This window comes from Thrips palmi, unplaced genomic scaffold (assembly GCF_012932325.1).
Source record: "Thrips palmi isolate BJ-2018 unplaced genomic scaffold, TpBJ-2018v1 HiC_scaffold_15, whole genome shotgun sequence".
Classification (NCBI taxonomy): Eukaryota; Metazoa; Arthropoda; class Insecta; order Thysanoptera; family Thripidae; genus Thrips; species Thrips palmi.
The window spans coordinates 5466291-5488053 of record NW_023144624.1 but is presented as its reverse complement, the minus strand read 5'-3'; the positions used below and the strand labels follow the sequence as shown (position 1 = coordinate 5488053).

The 21763-nt window shown below is 58.8% G+C and overlaps 1 protein-coding gene and 1 long non-coding RNA gene across 2 annotated transcripts in view; one reads left to right on the top strand and one right to left on the bottom strand.

The window, feature by feature from the left end:
- The window catches only part of LOC117641111, a 192144-nt gene that overhangs the window by 68466 nt on the left and 101915 nt on the right, over positions 1-21763 (top strand). The window contains exon 5 of the mRNA XM_034378224.1: positions 12823-12886. Within this exon, the coding sequence (XP_034234115.1) occupies positions 12823-12858 (36 nt within the window). The 3' untranslated portion in view covers positions 12859-12886. The remainder of the gene's footprint in view (positions 1-12822; positions 12887-21763) is intronic.
- LOC117641113 lies at positions 7730-15459 on the bottom strand. The gene is made up of 3 exons (XR_004587477.1): positions 15319-15459; positions 7938-8132; positions 7730-7838 (listed from the first exon to the last, which is right to left on the bottom strand). It is a non-coding gene; the product is annotated as an uncharacterized LOC117641113 (long non-coding RNA).

Sequence of the window (21763 nt, the reverse complement as noted above, 5' to 3'; positions counted from 1 at the left end):
TGTAGTCAGTTCCATGTTTCATGAAGCAGTCCTGGGTTGATATTCGAGCGCCACACATGATGCGCCCTGCCCCTTCTCCCTTCTGTGTCTCTCTCCTTCTCTCTCCCGCTCTCTCTGTCTCTCTTCCCCTCAGCCCCTCCCCCAGCCCCTCACCCCGTGCCACGGAGCGTGGAGTAGAGAGAGCGGCAACGCCCACGCCCTCTAGCGGAGGCTGCCCGCACTCGCTGGTCTAGATTCGGCGTTTGCGGCGCTGGCGTCGCTCTGAACCGCGGCGTTCGAAACGCCGCCAGGCCAACCGGACCGTCTCCGAATCGGCAGCCGCGTTTGTTTGGGTTCGGCCCAGCGCGACTGTCCCGTCGAGGCCAAGGTCCACGATCAGGCCGCACCATCTCATTAGAAGCGAAAAGTCGCCGAATAATTTTGAATGAGCAATTTTGATCGATTTTCAAAGTGATTCTTCTGCGAGTGTGGACGATTGAAACCGTATGCCTTCGGCGACCCCGCGGGGTCATCAACCATCCTCTGCTGACTGATATGCCTCCCCAGGCCACCCCACCCCGCCCCGCCCCACCTAAGGTCACCAGCCCCGCCCCACCCCGCCACGCCAGAGGGGACTGATACGCTGTTATCAAAAGTTTGCACGTTGCCGTGGCGTGGCAGAGGGGCGTTCCTCGAATGCTTTCTTTTCACCCCGCGGCAGCAGTGTGGCAGCGAGGCCGTTCGGCGCACAAGAAAGTCCTTTGTGTCGTCTGCCTCCCCCGACAGGGCCTCCTCCAGGCTCCTCCAGGCTCCTCCAGGCCTCCTCCAGGGACAGCTGCCGCGTCAGCCCTCCGCCCAATTACTATGCAATGCGAGGCGAGGCGGGCCGCGGTGGGTGGCGGTGGCCATCCCCGCGAATACAACACGCTTTTCAGCCATTTTTTCCCCGTCCGCTTCGTCTAAAACTCGGAAAATATGACCTCTCTGGGGTTTCGTCGCAAATCAATCAACTTTACGTCGCGCGGCATATGAAACAGGCTTCCTCGTATCTGGCTGAGTATAATCTCCGGTTTGGATACGAGGCGCTGTCGCAGCGGGGCGGCGATGCCGGCCTCGCCCGGCCCAGCAGGCCCAGCCAGCCGTAACTTGCCGTCTGTCTCCCGTAATTAGCATGGCTATCTTCGGCTTTGCGTCGCTTTGCGTGGCCCGGGGCTGGACTGGCTTGGCCCCACCCTTTTGAAGCAAAGCTGATTCCGAGAGTCGTTTTCGTCGCTCTGTCCCTCTCGCAGTCCTAGCCCGTCCGTGACTGGTGCGAGAGAGACAGAAGGGACGAAAACGGACTCTTGAAATCAGTCCGCTGGTCCCGCGCGTCAAAACCGGTCGTTGGAACCGTTGCCTCTGTGCGCCCTGTCACGCTTATCCCCCGCTTTTTGTTTGCGTCCGCGAGAACAAGGTGTTGATTATTGTGGACGAACATGGCAGTAGTCGCGCTCGGTCTTTCAAGGCATCGCCATCTTGGAAGGGTTGATTAAAAAGGACAACGCAAGGAAAAGAGTTAGCTGCCTATTGTTTATTCTTGCAAAACATTCACCTTTTTGTTTTTCATTGATAAAATTACCCAGTTTACAAAGATACTAATTAAAGATCACGGTCAAAGCCCGACCTGTAAACAGAAAAAGTTGCCTTCACATGTGTTACGCGTCGCGCCCCACATGACGCGCCGAACTGCTGAGACGTCCCGGGGTTCAGGGCGTCCGGGCGAGATGGTCGCACGGTCTTGACCTTGGCCACACATGCCGCGCCCCATTGTCCGAGGCTCGGCCCGAGGCCAGGCGGGGCCCCACGCGGGCCCGCCGGTGCCCTCGGATGCGGCGCCGACCTCGGAGGCTGCGGCCGGATGGGGCCCTGCGTACAGACGCGTCTGAAACACAACAAAAGATTCATTAGCAAGGTGATCTAAAAAAAGGCAGTGCAACTTTTAAACAAATGTAAGGTCAATATTAGGTTGTCATCGGGGGAAAAAGAAGCATGGAAGTGAAAAATGCGTCCTACAATAACCATTTCAACCGAGTCTGGGTTTGTGACGTCGCATATGAACCATTGAATAGAACCACAAGTCAATCCGACGAATGTAAAACAGACATGTCATTCGCTATTTTGACGGTGTACTGGGTGCACAGCTTGAGCCCAGTGGTGCGCTATCGACCGGCCACGCCTTGCTTTGACAGCGCGCCCTCCAACCGCGTCGCGCCCCGGCGGCCCGCCACTCCCGGAGTCACACCAGCAACTCTTTTTCATTATGAGTGACGTTGTCCTGCGAGATCGGGCCGCCGCCCCGCGTCCCCCTGCCATGGTCGCGGACGCCGACGCAGGCCCGCGGGTGCCAGACACCTGCCCGCTGGCCGGTACCCGTCGCCGCACGCTGCGCTGAGGTTAGGTCCGCCGTGACGTCACCGACGTCGCCATGGCGACGGCGTCTCGGCGCCACCGCCTCGGCGGGCGCGTCCGGAACTACCTAGAGGCGCCCCGCCGCGCCCCGCCAGACGGTGGCGCCCTCGCGCGGCCGAGGCCCGCACCAGCCCGTCGGCGTACTTCCCCGCTGAAACCGCGGGGCGGCGCCATGGGTCTCGCCCGGACACTGAAAGCGTGTTGACATTCCTCGGGAACTAACAGGACCGTTTGCCCCAAACAACGCACCCGCCGAGCACCTCGGTGCGGCCCTCCTTGTGCTTCGAGGGTGAATGACGGCCCACGGTTTCGGTTCTGACTGACGTTGCCCGCTAAGGCAGTCTCCCTGAACGCCATTTTGTTTTTTTCTGTTTACATTCACACGGTTAGTGTTTTTCATCTGATCATCGGCCAGCCTGTTCTCCATCGCGGGCGAATGCACTAGCGGGGCGTCTAAACACGATTCGATCGGGCGCGCCATTGGATTGTTTATACGCCGAAGCTCTCTCGTCGCGTCTCGCTTTATAAAAGTTTTCATTCCTTCTCACCAGTGCAAGAACATTCCTGACGAAAAAGACTTTTAGGCGAGGGAAAAAAATCAAACGCAAAGCCAGACGCTGGCGAGGATGCGACGCAAGAAGGACGAAAAAAAGGAAGGGTTGTGTCCTCATTGACTTTCAAGGAAGACTGCCTCCCCGAGGGTCACGTTCGCATCCAACGTCCTCAAATCGCAATTGCATCTATGGAGCGGCCGGGCCCCCGAAAGATGCGACCTGCATCGGAAGAAGTCAATCGCACGGATAATACGCCGAGGGGAGAGAGAAAAGGATGGAGCGGCACTGGCAGCGCAGTCCGAAGGGAGACGGAAAGAATGCGATCGCCAGAAGGGAGGAAAAAAAAAACCTCGTAAGAAAAAGGGGCGCTCCTGATGAGAACGATTGGTCCGGGGACGATTGCGCCGATAGGAACGGAAAAGAACGCTGCGCACTGTGTGTGTGTGTGCGTGTGTGTGTGTGTGTGTGTGTGTGTGTGTGAGCGTTAGTCTGGCTGTGTGCGTGCGCTGGGGGTGAAATATGTCATCCCCTTGTCAAAACGGCGTCAGCAACGGCACTGCAACTGGCCCCGGGGCCAGCCCTTGGCCCAGCCCCTCCCCCTCGCGCGGCCTGCAGGGCGTTTCCTCGAGGAGGCTTCTAATAACGCCTAGTGGCAATCAGTAGCAGCGAGCCCCAGTGGGGTTGGCGATATTAGGACCCGCCGCGCCGCGCCCCGCCACGCCACGCCACGCCCCGCAACGGCTGCCGGCTGTCGGCGTTGGCTAAAGTTTCCCAGGCACACCCCTGCTGCTGCTGCGCGCTGCAGCAATTTGTTCCGGATATTGCCTTCTTTTCTTTCGTTTTGCAATTTAGCTTAAATTTCTCAGAAACGCGGACCATGAAGAGAATTAGAAAGATTTCGTGTTGGCTCTCTTTTCGTGAAAGCACCCTCCCCCCTCCCATGTATCCCTCCTCCCCCCCCCCACACATACTTTTGCAATACGGGCGAAAGTTGTCGTGACCAAAAAGGGCCGCTCTCTTTTGTGAATATGTTGCATAAAATTTCGTTTTATGCGCCGTTTGTGGCAGTGTACCGCGGCGTGGGGTGGATGGGATGGCTGCAGACTCGAGGGAGGATCTGCGAGGGTCGGCCGCCTGCTTGTCTCGGAAGATTGGCTCCAGCGGCGGCGTGGGGCGGCGGGGGGAGGGGGAGGGGTGGCCGCGAGGGAGGGGGCGATGGCGGGAAGGGTTGGCGACTAAGCCCGACGTTAGCCCGACCGCAGCGCGTCCCGCGCCGGTCCCAATCTAGCCCCGAACGGGCGGAAAGTGAAAATAATCATATTTCCGGACCGGAATACCACCAGCGACCCGCCTGGGCTCCGGGCGTGGCGCGCTTGGCAGCGCACACCTCGCAGGTGGGACGGTCCATGGGCGTTGCGACGTGTCCGTGCATGCTCTGTGTGTGTGTGTGTGTGTGTGTGTGTGTGTGTGTGTGTGTGTGAGTGAGTGTATGTTTGTGTGTGACCTGCGGCATCCAAGTGCAACAGCCTCGTTTACATAGAGAACAGGTTTCAGTTGTCGGTGGTGCGGTAGATGGTGATGGTGGAAGGTTGTGGCGGTAAAAATGTACACACTGCCCTGGCTACTCTGTCTCGGAAGCGAAAATGGTAAAAATTAGCGCGCTTTTGAACTACCGACGCACTTCCGTCGGGTCACAATGTGAAATGCGTTTCAGGAAAGCGTAGAAATAATTTTCGTAACTGTTAAAGGAAAATAAAAATGACCTCTGCGGCCGCTTTTTCCCTCTGCTACTCGTGTCTGGACTCAGTTTCCGTGAGTGTACCGCGCCTTCGACTAACCGCTATCGCCGGCGCTGTATCGGCCCGACATCCTGAAGCTCTTTGCCTCCGCTCCTATATACTACATTTTATCGGGCCAGGTTCGCGGGCCCGGCGTCGAATCCACGCCGAGTCCACGTAAACGGGCATCGGCCGCACTTCGGTGCGTGGCTCTCTGGCCGCAGTGCAGCGGCCTGACGCCCTGCCTCCGTCTGCTGCGGGGAGGGAGGTTGGTGTCACCAAGGCCGCCGGGCTGGCGGCGCGCACAGTAATTTTTAATCACCTAATGGGGGAGGCATCCCCACCGAATGCCGCCCAGACCGGGCTGGCGGCAGGCAGATGGCACCTGGACCGGCAGGCAGGCAGGCAGGCAGTGCACTCCGGCTGGGGAGGAGCCCCCCCTTTCTTTCCAAACGTCGCGCTCTATCTTATGGAACAGGATGTGTCAGTTTAATCCCGAGTGGCAGGCCGGCCCGGCGGCATGGCGGCCGCGGCGAGGGGCGGCGAGGCACGGCGAGGCCGCGCCTGTCTCTCTCAAGCCGAGGCAGGGCCCGTGCGCGCGAGAGAGACGGAGGCCTGTCTCCGCGCTGCGCCTTCTTCTAGTGCATCCGCGCTTTTCGGCCCCCTGACCCTGACTTTTTAATCAAGGGGACTCCATCCATGCCGCGTTGCTGCACGGAGGCGAGGCGGAGGCGGAGGCCTGGGCAGGGCCGGGGGTTCGTTCGTTCGTTCGTGCCGCGCGCGTCAGTTGCAGCCGACGTCCGTTCCCCCGAGCCCGGGCGAGCCGGGCGTGGTGGTGCCGAGCCGAGCCGGTGCGTCGGGTGCGAGCCGAGCTGCCGGCCTGCGGGCCCAGCCGCGCCACCCGAACTCGAGCCGAAAGCCGAGCCGAGCCGGGCCTCGGGCCCCCGCTGCCACGTCCAGTAAGGCGGCCTGCCGGGCCGCCCCGCCCGCCCCGCCCAGTGCCGCCCGGCCATACACTTGCTTCTTTATCGCCAGCTGTCCCGGCCCCTGGTCCAACCGCCCCATCCCCCCACTCCCCTCCACTCCCCCATCCCCGCCCAGCTTAACTGATTTTCAACTGGACTTAAGCACTGTCGAATCGCAACAGAAAATCTCACTTATGCCCCCAGTTGCAAGTAGTACGGCTCCACCGTGGCGCCCCCTCTCCATCTCCGAATCCCCGAACTGGAAGGAGTTAACGCAGCACTGTAAATCCGTCACCCAGGGCGACAGCCGATCGCTTTTATTGCGGGCAGTAAATTGAGGTGGCGACGCTTGTGTTTTCTTCGGCGCGCCGCCAATAAATTAATTGTTTTGCGGCCCGCTGACCACAGTCGCCCCAAATAATTATGATTTATATTTTCTCGGGAGATACCCGTGCTAATCCCCACCACCACAAAAAAAAAACTTCACAGGAAATAACACACTCTTTTCATATAAAAATTTTTTAGCGCTCAGTATTTGAGAGAAAAATAATTCAAGCAATCAAATTACAAGTTTCTTTCGTTTTCTCTCTCTTTTTTCTTTTTTTTTCTGTGGTTGACTTGGGGTGTTGCCTGTCTCATTTGGCCGTAATATAAGACCTTAGCGCTTGATTTACGCGTTGGTAGCGGTGTTTGCGGTGTGCGTCAATGTGTGTGAGTAAGGTGTGTGTGTGTGTGTGTGTGTGTGTGTGTGTGTGTGTGTGTGTGTGTGTGACCAACGCGCTTCGCAATGTCCCCCCGCAGCCCACCGAGGGTGGCATAAGACTGCGTGTGCACTCGTTCTCCTACGTCCGTCTCGTTCTAGCGAAAACACTTAGCCGACGAGAGGGACGGAGACGGACGCGTGGACCCGTCGTTTGCGACGCGCTTTCGGCGGAAGGGAGGAGAGAGACCGCGCCGGGAAGGCTCGACCCACAGAATGGCAGTCGGCAGGGAATTTAGTAAACTGCAGTTTCGTCAGGCAGTTTTCGGCCGTCACTGGGGCCGTTCGTTTGTGCGGCTCCTCCTCCCGTCCGGCGATGCCGCGCTGCCGGCCGTGTGAAGAACGGATGGCCGGGCCGTTCTCACGTCGTCGGCAAAGGCGGCGGAAAGCGATAGTCGCGCCAATAATAATATCTCCGTGCCATTTTAGAGGCGAGGGAAAGACCACCTAACGAGTGCGGGGTAATCAATTTTGAAATTCGACTATTGATTTTTAGCCGTGTGCGGTCTCCTAAAGGGAAACGACTTTGAATGCGCGCCTCATCGCCGAACCGCACGCACGCTCACGAGTGCCCTGCTGGCACGCACACACACACACTCGCACACACTCTCACGTACACATGAGGAGCTCCGCAGAGTATTTACATCACATGAACGGGTCCTTAATGACCTCTAGCGCGGTCCTCAACGCGTTGTTTGGGTGCCGTAAAGAACGCCGTGGGAGAAGGCGGCGTGCTTTACCCCTTCCGCTGGCCGGCCGCCACGCCGGGTACGCCACCTGTGATAAAGAGCCGCGCGAAAGAAAAAAAGAAGGCGAAAATCGTGTGGGGGTAAATGCAAACTCGCTCGAGGACGTGGAAAAAAAATTGAAATAAAAACAAATAATTAGGTCAGGCCGATCTCGGCGGGCTGTGCCGGCCGGGCGGCAGTCCGTTGCCCCCGCGACGGTGGAGGGGGCGCCGCTCGGCTGCAGTGGCCGCATGGCTTGTTTACGGTCGTACAGTATGCAACCTTGTGGGGAAGGCGCCGCAATGCGCCGCATGGACCACTTGTCGAGTAATTCATGCTTAGCCCGCGAGTTACAGTCCCAGACTCGATATCCGCGGCATGGCCGCCGACGCGGTGGGGACGGCGTGCCACGCCGCGCCGCCTCGCCCGCCGCCATCTGCAACGCGGTGGCGGCCAAGCTTCGAAACAAAAGTCGCTTTTCGTAAATATAAATCGCATGATTTTGACAGACTGTTACCTGGAACGTGGTTGGTGAAGAAACTGCACTCGGCAGGGGCGAGGAAGGTGATCCCGCAGCACGCGTCTGTCGTGCCGGAGGCCTATGCTGAATCCAAAACTGCCGCCTTCTGCAAAACAGAGAACTGATGTAAGCTCTAACCAAAAACAGCGCCGTTTCCCTTTCAAAGATCCATTTGAAAACCCTGGGAAACTCATTAGATTTTTACCTGCGGAAGAAGCAGCTCTTGTCGGGTCAGGCAGGCCGTCCCGTTAAGCTTGAGTGTGGTGCAGGTTGCCTACCCTGCAGTGTGAAGGCGCCAGGCGCAAGGTAGGCCGTCCCGTTAAGCTCGCCCGCTGTGCGGGAGGCCTACGACGAAGTCTCATGGCCCCTACCGGCGGGGAGGTGTGTCGACAGCGCTCATCTGCAACAGCAACAGACCGAGTTTGCAGGCTGATTCTGAACTGAACAGAGTTGTTTCGTCGCCCTGTCTCCCTCGCACTCATAACGCGTCCCAAGAAACGCTGCTCGGCATCTTCCTTTTGCACGGTGCAGTCCGTCCCTTGCCTTCACGATTCGACCGCGCGTGTCGCTGGCAGTATCGTGTTACAGTGTACCCCTCGGCGCGCACCCCGGCCTGCGAGGCCTGCAAGGCACGCAGCGAGCACCCCCCGCCTCGCCGCGACGTCGTCAGGGTCTCGTCGCGGAGGACGAACCCGGGGAAGCCAATTTGGCCCAGCGGCATTGAATGCGACAAAGTTTAGCCATGAAGCGGGCAAGGCGCAAGCGGTACCGCGGCCGAGGCCAAGCAGCCAAGCGAGGGGCCGGGCTGGCCAAGTCGTCCCCGCACGTGTCTCTATGCAAGCCAAGCCCAATCTTCGGCCGGCACGGCCCGCGCTGCCGTCTTTGTCCGACAAAAATCATCCGGGGAGCTCGGAGGTCCCGGAAGGGGAGCCCGGCGGGAAGCGTGTTTGCTCGGCTCGCCTGCCGGGCCTCCGGAGGGCTCTAAAATTGGGAAACATTTTTATGCAACGCGGCGGAGAGGGAGTTGCCGAGGGCGTGCCGACTTATCGGGGCAGGCCGGTATTTGCATAGCGCGACGTCGGCACTCGGAAAGGTGTCGGGCAGGCGGTGCTCGCTGCGCCTCCAGGGCCTCCAGCGCAGCGCCCCCGCGGCACCTCCCCGACGGCCGCCACTCTCGTTGAACCAATTGAGTCGAACTAACTGCCCTGATGAGCGGCCATGGCGCGGCCGCGCAATGCGGGTGGCCGTCGACGGAACAGAGGTAGGGCGCTGCCCCCGCCGTGGAGGAACCCGGGGGCGTTCAGTGGCAAATGGCTTGGAACGGCTCAGGGGGCTGAGGGCGGCGCGCACACACAAACACACACACATGAATCTTGCTGCCACGCCGCCCTTTCCCGCTTTCGGCAAAGGCAGCCCTTATCTGGACGGGCAGCCTTGCCCTTTGACCTCGGCCGTAACCGCCTGCACTTCGACCCTTCCCGTCGGCCTCCCTTTGTGGTTGGGCTGGATGCGGATGGCGGGAGGGGGCCTTTCTTTCGTCAACCGCCAAAGCCGCACCGCCGCGGCCGCGGTGTGAAAGAGTCTCCCAAAACAAATGGCCGCTAATGTAAACAGAATCTAATTTTAAATAAACGGATGATGCTCGCGGCGGTAAAATGGGGCTCCCCCACGCGGCCGCCGCGTCGCCGGCAGCGCTGCGCGGTGGCGCCCTCGTGCGGCGCGGCCCGGAAGCTCGGGGCGCCCTGAAGGAGCCGCTCCGGCGAGCGAAAGGACAGGTACGCGTTTCGTTGGGAACCGAACTGGGAACCACCAGCGACACGCGTCGCTCCACCAAGTCACGTGGTCCGGCGTCCCACGGAGCTCTCAAGTTACAGCACTACTTTGCCGTGGCCTTGAACCGGAGAAGCGCTCGCTCGGCCGGGGCCACGCTCTGGTCCATGTGTGTGTGGGAGTCACCCACCTCCAAGTTCAGACGAAAAACAGCAGAGCGTGTAGTAATCCCCTGGAAAAATTAAAAACGAGGAAAATGTTTTTGGTTTGGCAGTGTAGCTCGCGGCGCGCCCCAACCCTCCAGGCCGCTCCAGGCCGCCGCGCTCCCTCCCTTGCACGCTCCAGCTCACACACCAGCCGCCACCCACCAGCCACCCACCAGCCACCCACCAACCAGCGGCACGGCGCGGCAGCCAGGCCGCTCCTTGGCGGCGCCATGGCCTGTATTGATTGTACTTCATCGCGACGCTACGCCGCGCTACGGGCCGGGGGCATGCGGGGGCATTGCTACGTACCGCCAGTCCACTGACATCGCAGGCATGTCTGCAGCAGTTCTGACAAGGCGTCTTCCACCAAAGAAGCGCCAAGCCTGGGCTGCAATCGACTGTTTTACCCCCACTTTCTTCATTTTGTGTTCAATTTTGTGTTCAAACCGTGCAACTGCCCCCATCCCCACAAAATAAGAACAACGAAGTGCAAACGCGAACAACATATCAAAAAAAATTAAAAAATGAAAAAAAAATTGCTTAAAAACGAAAGGAAATTTGACCGAATGTGAATCCTTGTCTTCCTCCGAACCTTTTAACGGGCTGCCTACACGATTTCGCTTTCGTTCCCCGATTCTATGGTGGTCACCTGGCCACCCTTTTCTCCCTTTTTCCCTTCTTTCCGTGCTTTGTGCTGCCACTTTCTCCTCCCCCCGCCGCGCGGCCGGTCTGTCACTCGGCCTCACTTTGCTACAATTTATTTGAGGTGCGCTCAGCTCGGAACAATTGCCGGCCGACTTCTCTTGTGTCTGCCGGCCTCCCCCAAGCCTCCGAGCCTCCTCCGGGCCTCCTCCGGGCCTCCTCCCGGCCTCCGGTCGACCTTCCCCCGTCTGGGGAGGGCGCTCCGGGTATTTACAATAATAGAAAACTCTCTCCGTCTCCGTCGCTCCCTTGTGCAGTTCCACGGAGCCCCGGCCGGCCCCGCTGCAGACAGAGTCTGCCGTCTACGCGACGTGTCGACAAATAAAACTGGAATAAAAAGGCGACCACCCCGGAGGGGGGAAAGATTGCACGGCGATACCGCATGAGGCCGATAACGGTTAAATAGTCGACTTTACGAGCGAAACGGGAGAGTCAAAGTTCGCGCACCACGTGAGCGGCGCGTCTTGCGCGCTCATTGGGAACGATGACCGACAACAAGACATTCCCGCCGACACCTTGCGCGAAAACAGGGTCACTGTGGCCCCCTCCGACGGCGCGCGCGAAAAACCACCATCTTGCGCGCCGACTAGCCAATGGCGTTTGCGGAATTCGCACACCGGGATGGACCCTTGCCGCGCGGAGGCGCACAAAAGAATTGCACGGTCGACGGCAGGAGGCGGGCCGCGCGGCCGGCGGGCCCCATACCTGCCCGGGTCGGCTACTCTGCGCACAGCACACCGACAGCAAGCCGCTGCTTACTTTCCTAGTCAAATTTTTAAAACGTCGCGGCTTTTGCAAATTCACAATGTGCGGGCTTCACCAGTGGCACGGACGTCAGCCCAGCTCTGGGAGCTGCCACGGCGACGACGGCACCGCTACGGAGTCGCTATCTCTTGACGAGATTCTGAACTAAGAGACGTGACCTCGCGTGTGTGTTGGTGAGGCCGCCCGTCTGTGTGAAAAATGAAAAAGGAGAAAAAAAACGACGTCGGTGGAGGGGAGAACTCTATGCATTGTTGACAGGATGCGATCAGTTGGCGTGTGACATTGAAGGGTCGGGGTGGGCGAGCGCTGAATATGCAACACTTTTTTTCCTTTTCTTGGCTGCCGTTCATCTCCCTCCCTCCGCCTCTTATCTCCTAATACGCCATCCCTCTGCGAATATCCGTGAGCGACTGAGTCGTTTGTCAAAAGGCGCGGCGTGGGCGGACGGCGGGGAGGAATCTCTGGAGGAATAGCGTCCTGGCTGCTTCCGTCGCAGGCCAAGATGAACGGCAAATAAAGTTTGAGTCAAAAGATTAGCTGGACACAGAAATAAAAAAGAAGCAGAACCTTTCACGAAAATCACCCACTACAACTTGTTAAATGAATTCAAGATTCGGTTCACTGTTTTATTCTTTCTCAACCCTAAAAAAGAGCTTCCATAAATTCAAAAATTTTCTTAACGTAATTTTCCATCCTCTTAGAGGCAAAAAAAAAAAAATTAAAAAAAAAAAAAAAAAATAGGGACACAATGCTCAGTTCAGTCCATATTTCCATTATTCTTTTCCAAGTAATATAGCGGCACAAAAAAAGGCAGGAAATTAAAAACTGCGAGCAAGCACGGCCGCGCTTCCGGCCGTGCGGGTCGATGTGAGTGAGTGCGTGCGTGCGCGCATGTGGTGCGAGAAAGAGGGCAATAAACGCGGCGGAACGCACAAAGACCGCGATAACCGGCGAGAGAGAAAGGCAGAATAAACACCGGCGCTGACCTACCCGAACCGCAAAACAGTTAAAGGCATACCCGGCCATAAACGAGCCACATAAAAGTAGAAACGACTACCATTTTATGAACTAGGAATCGCAGCATCGCGGGCCAAGCGGCCAAGGTTATGGGGGTGTTGTTGATGGGTCAAGGCCGCGGGGCTGTGATGCGTTTCGGATTGGAGCGGGCGCGAAAAGACGAGCCCGAGTGTCGCGGCGCGGACTTTGACCCTGCGGCCCGGCCGGCACATGTGTTCCGTCTGCCCGGGGGCCCGGCAGCGGCCCGGCGCGTGGCCTTGGCTGTATCCGGGCCAAGACGACCTCGCTACTGCCGCCTTTGGCAACACTGGAAGACCCTAACTCAGTCATAATTTTTCAGTCGTTGAGGTCAACTTTATGATGAAGGTTTGGCAACGCGGCCGGCTTTCTTGGCGGCGCCGCGCGTGGCTTTCGACCGGCAGTCCGGCAACGCGGCGTCGCGGCGTCGCGGCGTCCTCGGGGACCTCCCCTTTCCCCCCATGCCAGCCGTCATCCCGAAGGAACCGGCCGCCGAGGCGCGGCCCAGCAGCCATGGAGGCGCAGCGCGCAGCGGCCAATGAATAAAATACTCGCGCTTCATCTCGAAATGATCACCACTCTAAATAAATGATTTGCTTTGTTTCTTTGCAGACGATGACAGTGGATCTAAGATGGCGACCGCCGTGAAGACGGGCGACGCGGAATGGTGATTGCGGTAAGCCTTCAAGCCGCGGTGCTTTCCGGTGGTCAAATGGCGCAACTTTACCCTAGACCAATTTTCCCTCTACCCAAAACAGGAAGCATGACCTGACGTTTCTGAGGTCAGAGATCCCAGCACAGCCCCTTTGGCAACCATGTTACGTAATATGTGGGCGACCCTTGACAAGGAAACTCCACCTCGCGAACTGTTTGAATGGGGTTCCAGACTGCGACGCCGTGACGTATCACCGAGGGTCACAAGCGACCGTCACGTCACGCACGCTGGCCACGCCACCATGCCACCGCCCTGGCTCGGCTCGGCTCGGCCCGGCCCGGTGCTCGGCTCGAGGGTAATTTACGCCCAGCTGTTGTGTTTACGGGCCGTAATTCGACGTCACGTACTGCCAAGGCGTGTGACGTCACGGGGTCGCCACGCGCCGCCACCGCCACTCGCTTTGCTTATCGCCACTTTTAATCACGATGCTCAATAAATCGCGCGTTTTGACGCGTCGTCACATAAGCACCGCTGTTTACTGCCCCTGGACGCACTGCCCGCACTACCTGGTGCCTTTCACCAATCTGAAAATCTGTGCCCAGTGTGACGTTTTTCTTTTGGTGTTTTATTTTGCTGTTTCCTAAGGCAGCGGATTACTTTATACTTTCCTTCGGCCGATGCAGCACGCCTGCTGCCTCGCAAAATGCAAGAGCGCCGCCAGCCTGCCGGCGCGCCAACCAGTTTCTTCTGTTTTCCATCAGACAGTTTCAAGAGCGGCCTCTGGGATTGGGTCGCGGGTGTGCGGTATGACCAATCTTCCACTTGAAAGGGCTTATGGGTTTGAGATAGGTTGCACGTCTGCCAGGCCACCTCATGACTGTGTGTGTGCGTGTTTGTGTGTGTTTGTGTGTGAGTGCGAGTGCCTGTTTGTATGAGTGTGTCTGTGCGTGTGCGTGCAGCCGTGACCGCCTGTAGTAAGCCGCAAAATTATTGAGGTGCTTCATTTATATTCATTTCCATGGCTGGAAACGCAGCAAGTAATTATACTTCATCTAAACAGCTTACAATACTGACCAATAAGAATTGTCTGTAGCGCCGAGGCCATTCAGCCGCGCACAGCTGTGTACAGCGATTCAGTACCAGTACTAAGCGGTGCCCCACAACGACCCATCAACCAGATGTCGCCGGCGTCGGCTAGCCGTCACTGCTAGTTTCGGTCAATTCAACTCGATCTACTTGATCGCTCGTTTCCGCCATGCAGATTGGCGCTTGAAAAACGGACGAGAATGGCCCTCGTGATGGTCCCTTATCCGAATGGCCCTCTGCCCGCCGATGCGTGAGCCTTACGTGTAATATGATGGGTCGTTGCTTTTACGGGGCTTCCCTGGGACCGGCGGCGCGTGCCGAGAGGACCTCCAACACGCACAATGTTATCAATCATCGGACGATTAAAAGGCCATTGGTTCGACCGGCGGGCAGCTTCCTGGCGGGCCGTGGCGGCGGCAGCGCCAAGGCGGACGGACGGACGGACGGACGGACGGACGGACGGACGGACCGGGCCGAAAGCTCGGAGATGCTGGCTGCATGGCTGCCGGTAGCAAGCGTCAGCTAAATCAGCCTCGCCCCTCCCCTCCCCGTATAATATCAGCTGGTTGCCGTGGCAACGGCAGCGCGGCCAATGGTGGGAGGGGTAAGCCATCGACCATGCCCCTCCCCCTCCCCTCCCCGCCGCAGGCAATAACGGGGCATCCGCCGCGCCGCGCCCCGGGCAACACCCGGGCGATACGGAATCACAAGGGATTCAAAGCCCTTCGCCTCTTTTTCCAGCTTTGCCAAAAAATAACAGACGAAAAACGGCCCCCATTGTTGTTCGGCCGGGATGCCATGCTGGCCCCGGCTCCGCCAATGAGGGGCAGGGGGGAGGCGGCGGTGGGGGGAGCGAGCCGCCGGGGCCGGCGTGGAGTAGTGCGGCGGCGCGCCGACCGGGTTCGGGCTTCTGCCGCGAGAGCGCGCCACGCCCGCCGGCCCCCATGATGCGTGCGTGCGGCGCGGCGCGAGATTTTGAAAAGGACGAGTGTCGCTAATGATCGCGGTTCGCGGTTTGGTCGGCGAGGTTTGCCGGCGCCGCGGCGTGGCCCAGTGCCTCGGCAGCCTCGGCACGCCGGCCGGCGCTGACCTGCCGCAAGTGCAGCGACGCTCCGCTTTTATCGCCTATAAAGCTGTCTGTCCCTGCCTCCCCGCATCGCTCGCATCGTCATTCTCGCGTCCGGACCGTTTTATGTCGGCCGGTCCGATTCGAACCTCCGACGCCCTTGTCGCCGCTACCCGCCGCGGACTCCGCGGGCCGCGTGGTCGCGACCGCTCTTCCGGGCATACCCCACGGTCAATGGTTTTCCAGACAGACTTAGAAAATTTAAATGTACCAAATAAAAACCACCTTCTCTAGTACTTACCTCCTGATCGGGTACTCCTTTCGCGTCCACCTGCCCTCTGAAACGCACCATCTCCACCATTCTGCTGGACGAGCACTCTGACTCCCGAACCGAAGTCGCGGTGATCGCGTTGGCGACGGAGCGGCCGGCCGTCTGCCTAGGACAAGGTGTCGGAGTGCAACTGGCCTCGGTACCGACTTGCAGTGGCCACGGCACGCAAAGAGAAAGCTCAAAGGGTTGCCGGGACACCTCCACCCTGATTGGTCCAGATCGCAGACTTTCTCTTCTGGGCGAGGGATAAAAAGATTTTCACCCCCTCCCTCCCTGCCCTTGGTTAACAATCGGGTGGCCAGCCCTGCAGGGAACGCGGGCATCCGAGCCAGATCTGTCAAGCCTTTGTCACTTTGTGGAGCACGCACGGTTTTGTGGAAATGCCAATGACCTGAGTTGTGTCATCGTGCAGGCTGCGGGCCGCACTGCATCCTCAGAGAACCCTTTCGGCCATTATGTCAGGCCGCCTATTGTGTGCCCGGTCGAACCCATTCAGATGCCCGCTGTGTTGTTCTCGTTTCCGTAGAAACTGGGTCCGTCTGGGCCTTATCGAATGCTTCGGGAAAATGTGTGGAATTGTTGTTTGCACCCTCGGAACTGTTTCCGAAGGTATGGCCAAAAAATACTGTTTTTGCTCGATTCATTTGTTTATATTGTATCGCAGTTTTTCAATGTGTATCATGCCCACACTGCATAAAAATGTATCGAAATCACATTCTATTTATGTCTGATGCAAAATTGTGCTGCTCTTTTTTTTCAGCTAAAATTGTTGGTGAAATTAAAAAGACTGTGGCAGCCTTGTGTGCAGCAAAACGTTGTACTGATTATTCAAGTGTCCATTTTTCTTCTTAAAAAAAGTTTTGACCACCTATCTTTCAGAAATATGGTTTCTGTTCGCTATTTTTAAGTCATTATCTCACAGTAAATTTTAATTTCTGTATCTGAACCAATTTCCAGCTTCGCTTATCTGTGAGAGAGCTATCGAGTAAAAAATATTCTCTCTGTACTTGGACACGCTTCGTTTTAGTGTAAACTTACAGATTTGTTGTTAAATTGATTTTTGCAAGCAGGGACCGGGAAAAAATAGGACAAACATGTTTTTTTATTTTATTTTATTGTATCAACTGCCAGGGAAAGCAACACGATAAACACTGTGCGGAGACTTTATATCGCAATTAGACAGATTGCAAAAGAATGCGCAGTCAATTCAGAAAACGCGCATCCATAGTGCAGTCGCAAATTGCCCGAGCCTTGTCTCCTTGCCAGCGTTCGCCGTTCTCAAGAAGGACGACGCCCCGACGCAGCGCCGACGAGTCCAGCGATGAAAGGTAGGGCCTCCTGTTACGTATACTAAAGGTATACCGGACGAGGATACACTCAGGATACATTCAGTATACGTACAGGGTGCCCCGCATATTGCGACGCCACCGACGACGCCGACCAGAAGCTGACCGCCGCCGACGTCGCTGGGAGAACAACTTTTCAACCGGCTACCACAGTGTGCGGATCTTAATTAGGACCTTGTACTTGCTTCAAGTATATATAATTTTTAAGGAAAAACAAATTTGTGATGCGAAACAACGACAGCGGGCTGGGCTGCTCGCGGCCTCGCCGCGGCTGGGCCTGGAACAGAACAAGCGTGGCAAAGTTAGTCTGGACGAGGTTTGAAATCTGGCTAATGGAAAGCGCGTGCTCTCTTGACAGCGTGGAAGTGTGCATTGGGTATTTACGGCCTGTGGGGCCGAACACCAGTCGGCCGGCCCGGCCTTGGCAGCCTTGGCGGAGAACCTGTCTCGACACACCCGATGCTAATCTCATTCTTTTTCCCAGATGCGTCCGATTCCTCCTTCTCCTCCTCTTTTATCGCGATTTAAGGGCTGGACCTGCGCGGCAGGTGTGGTCGCATACTGTTCGGCCGCCCGGACAAAAGGGCAGAGCGGCCGAGCGATGGCCTTGGCCGTCAGGTAGGGGTGGCCTTCGCTTCTCGCAATCGTGCTTTTTCTGCGGAGAGTTTGCGCGTGGCGTCGCGGCGCCCTTCTCGTGGCACGGCACGCAACGCCACGCCACGCCACGCCAGGGCGCGGCCTCGCAGCCTCCCTTCGTTAACTTATGCAAAGCGTCTCCAGCACGCTTCAGCGCTCCGGCGGGCGGGCGGCACCCCTACCATCCCGGTGGGCGGTGGAGCAGAAAAGCTCCGTAAATTCAAGTTTGGGTTCATTTGACACCCGGAGTGTATGCGTAAGGCGTCGCCCCCTCCCCCTTATGTATACATGAGCGCGGGCGGCTCAGCTCCCCCCTCCCCTCCCCTCCCCTCCCCCCGCGCCGCGCGGCCATATTTAAAATCAATAGGCTGCGCGGTGGCGTCTGCGCACCCCGTGCCATCATAACGCCAAGATGGCGGCGCTGGCGTGCTGCTGGCGGAGATAGCGGCGCTTTCGCGTCGTTGGATTCGTTTTTAATATCGCAAAACAAGGCGAGCAGGGCGCAAACAGTGCGGGGCCGCGGCGTGGCACTCTGGCCGTCGCGGGCACGCACGGCACGGCACGGCACAGACTTTGTGGAGCGGAGAAACACTCCAGCGTTCGAACGGGGAGCAAAAGCCCAGCGAGGCTATCATGGATTGAACGCGCTGGTTGAACCAAACACTGCAAATACATTATACCTGGGTTTGTGCCGTCTGTACCGTCAAATTGGCCCCATTTCAATATTTTCACAGCAAGATCACACATATCGGACGGCATTCAGATGAATCGAATCGGCGCGGGCACCTCCGACTGGCCCAACTGACCGACTGACAGCTGACTGACTGACCGGCGCTGCAGCCGACACGACACTGACACAACACTTACCCTTTGACCTGACAGCGACCTCGGAGTGAAATTCGGCGTCCCCTGGGGCGGTCTCGAGCCTAGCAGACGCACTGGGACGGGGACACTGCAGGCAGGGCAGCGACAAACTGGGGCTGGAGAACTGGAGAACTGGAGAACACACACAAAAGGCTGGCGGCTCGGAGCAGATGCTTGGCCGTTGTGGGCGCACGGCCAGGCGGGCAGCCAGGCGGCCAGCCAGGCCCACCGGACCTCCGACTGTCATTGCTGGCTGGGTAGGTGGGTCCGGGTCCCCCTGTCAGCGGCACCGGTCTGTCGGCCTGCTTCGCGTCCGCTCGTCCGCGGCAAAGGCCGGCGAGACACCTCCACCTACCTCACGGCCGCGTCCACGGCGTCTTAGGCGTACAGGGTGCTACTTACACGCCGCGCCGCGGGTCGCCGCGGGGTCACGCCGGCGCTGGAGCGCTGGAGATGCTGTGCTGGAGCCGATGGCGATGCATGATGGCGAGGCTCCGTCCGGCGAACGAGTGACGTCGGCGTCGCGGCGCGGCACGGCGGCACGGCGTCGGTGGCGTCGCGGCGCGGGGCGGCCGCGGGGAGGGGAGGACGCGGACGCGCCGCGGACGCAGCGCGCATGCCTCGGGGCTGCGTCCGCGGCGTGCCAGGCCCACCAGCGCGCCCGCGGCCGGACTCGGCACGGCGGGTGAATGGCGCGGCCGCCTCGGACGTCGCCCCGCGAGTCGGGTCTGTCCGACGGCCGCCGGGGTCGGGTCGAGCTCCTTCGGCTTTGGCTGGGGTGCGGGCGGCGGCGGCGGCCAGCTCGGCGAGCTGCTCGGCGAGCGGCTCGGCGGCCAGGGAGGAGAAAGGGAGACAGAAGGGCGGCTTTGAGTCGATAAAGGGACAGTTTGGCTCGCTGCGAGCGACGCCTCCCCCCTCCACTCTATCATTGTTTCTCTCGCGGCCCCGCGATCAGGGCGGTGGCGGCTTGGGCCTTCAGCGCTGCGTCGTTTTTGCATCTGGAATGAAAACAAAAGACAGGAACCACTACCTCCCCGTCCCCGAGAGTCGGGAGTGGCGGCGACAGAGTAAATACCCCACGTACCTCATGCCACCTCGTCAGCCGCCGTAAATGAGCACGTCAACGTAAATACTCCGCGCGGCCTGCGGAGGTACGCTGTAACGGCGCGGAGTATCTACGCCCGCCGCACGCACACACTCGTGTCCATCACACACACAAGCACACACACACACGCAGACACATTGTGCGCGCGCAACGACGTCGTTGCATACGGCTTGTATGGTGCTCACACAGTGTAGACGACGGCGGGGCGTGGCGGCGCGACGATTAGGAGCGATTTACGAAGGGCGTAGGAGTGGGACTGTCGCGGGGAAAAAAAAGGAGAGACGGACACAACGGAGAGGGAGAGACAGAGCGACGCGGCGGTCAGGGAAGAGGAAGAGAGAAGCGAGAGGAGGAAGGAGGGGGGCAGGGAATTGGTCTTATTAGAACACGCTATGCCCCAAATTTATGTGACGCATTGAGGGGCCGCTGCAGCGGGTGCAGCCTCGGCCTCTGCATTGAGGAAAGGGGTAGCCGCGCCCCTCCACCGCGTCCTCCACCTCCCTCGCCCTCCTCTCTGCTCCCTCCCCTCTGCGGCCCCCACTCCTGGCGCGGCGGCGTGGCGGCGGTGTGGTGGGGGCCGCCACGGCACTGCCCTGTAGCGCGCTCACCGCCGCGCGGCTGTTCCTGGAAGCTCGGCAAATATTCACGCCGCGGCCCAGCCCTGATTTTGAGCGGCCGAGGCACCGGCCATGGCACGGCCCATCCCGGGACCGGGAAAGGAGAATGGGCGCTTTTATTTAGCGAAAATTGTGTTCATCGGCCTGTACGGGTCTAGTTCACGGGCAGGGGTCAGAGCGCGGCGGTCGCGGCCGACTCCGCGGGAAACGGCGCCACAACAACAACGAACAGTAATCCACTAACGCGGAATGAAGGCCGGCCGTGCTGCTGCACGTAATTTGACCGGCGGTAATTTCAAAAAAAAAATGAGGCAATGCAAGTAAAAGCCGTTTTATATTCAGGCGGGGCGTAAAGCAAACGCTTTGACCTCCGCCGCGCGTCTTCCCTCTCTCTTTCTCGTCGGCCGTGACCCTTTTTACCTCCCCGAGTCCGACGGGGCCCCGACCAAGTGCCGGGGAAATTACAAGGGCCCCTAGGTCTTTCTCTTCCGACAGAGATTCTATAGGAAATTTCAAAAAAGGGAATATTTTAACTTTTTACATCACAGTTTGCCTAGCAGACAGGTGTGTTTTGCAAGCCCGGGGCAGTCATACCAACACTTCTAACGCCGATCAGCCGCTGCCAGTGCCGCCAACCTAAGCGAACCTCGCTCGTCTGCCAGCAGGCTGACCAACGCGACGACGCGCCGACCGGGCGGGATGGCTAAAGGTCACCGCAGCGAGCTCGGTGATGCAACGAGCATCGGACTCACCTCCGATTCGCGGTGCAGCAGCGCCGTCCGCACTCGGGCGCCGAGGTTCGAGGTTCGAGGTTCGTGAAGGCAGCGACGGAAAACAAGAGCGGCCCGGAGTGTCTTGGTGGACGCGCCTCCCGGGGGCGAATGCGATGCGCTTTCTGCTCTCCGACGGCACCACCCCTGCCGCCGACGCGCCACCAGCCTGGAACAGAAAAAGAGCCTGAGCAGATGCACACACACACACACACACACACACACACACACACACACACTCACACTCACGGACACGTACGCACAAAAACACACTCCGGGGGAGCGAGGCGAAAAAAAAACCACACGGGTCTTTCTTCTCTTGGCGTAGCAAGGGGAGGGGATGAAAAATTTTTCATAATAGAACATCCTTTTATTTTTCGCGCTAGGCCTGAAAAAGAGGTGCGTGTAGAAGCTCACACCAACACCCACTCACACAAACACACTCCACACTCGTAAGCGCAAATAATCGGGTTTCAGGAAGGCCGGCGCGCCAGTCTCCATGTGACGGTCCGTTCCCATTCATTCCTCGGAAGCGTATGAATAAGTAGCTCGGCCGCACAGTGTGGGGCCAGTAGTGTGACGCCGACCCGACAGTGTCGCAGACTCGCAGACGGGAAGCAGGGCAGTGCGAGGTTGCCGCCCGGTGGTCGCTCGGGGTCGTTCTCCGAGGCATGCGCCGCTTTTGATCAGCCCAAGGATTCAGGATAAAAGAGTCGTTTTGTCTCCGTTGGACTCATGGCGCTCTCCAGACGGGCGCGAGAGAAGCAAGATTGCCCAAACTTCCGAAGCGCGGCTGGAGCCAAGCCACCCCCGCTGCTTGCACACTGGAGCGGCAGCGCTTGCCGCGAGGGCAGAGCCATGCATATGCAAAGCCATCCGGGGGGCGCGGGACCCCTCGGGGCCCTCGGTGCCGGAATGCTGTTTATTAGTGATGAAATATGAAGAGATATGCGCGATGAGCGGCAGTCTGAATTTCTCATCGCGCGCTGCACTGCGCCGTGCCGCACCGCGCCGCGCCCAGCCACTCCAGGGCTCATTAACCCTTTCGAGCAAGGGAGTTAAGTTGCTCGCTGAACG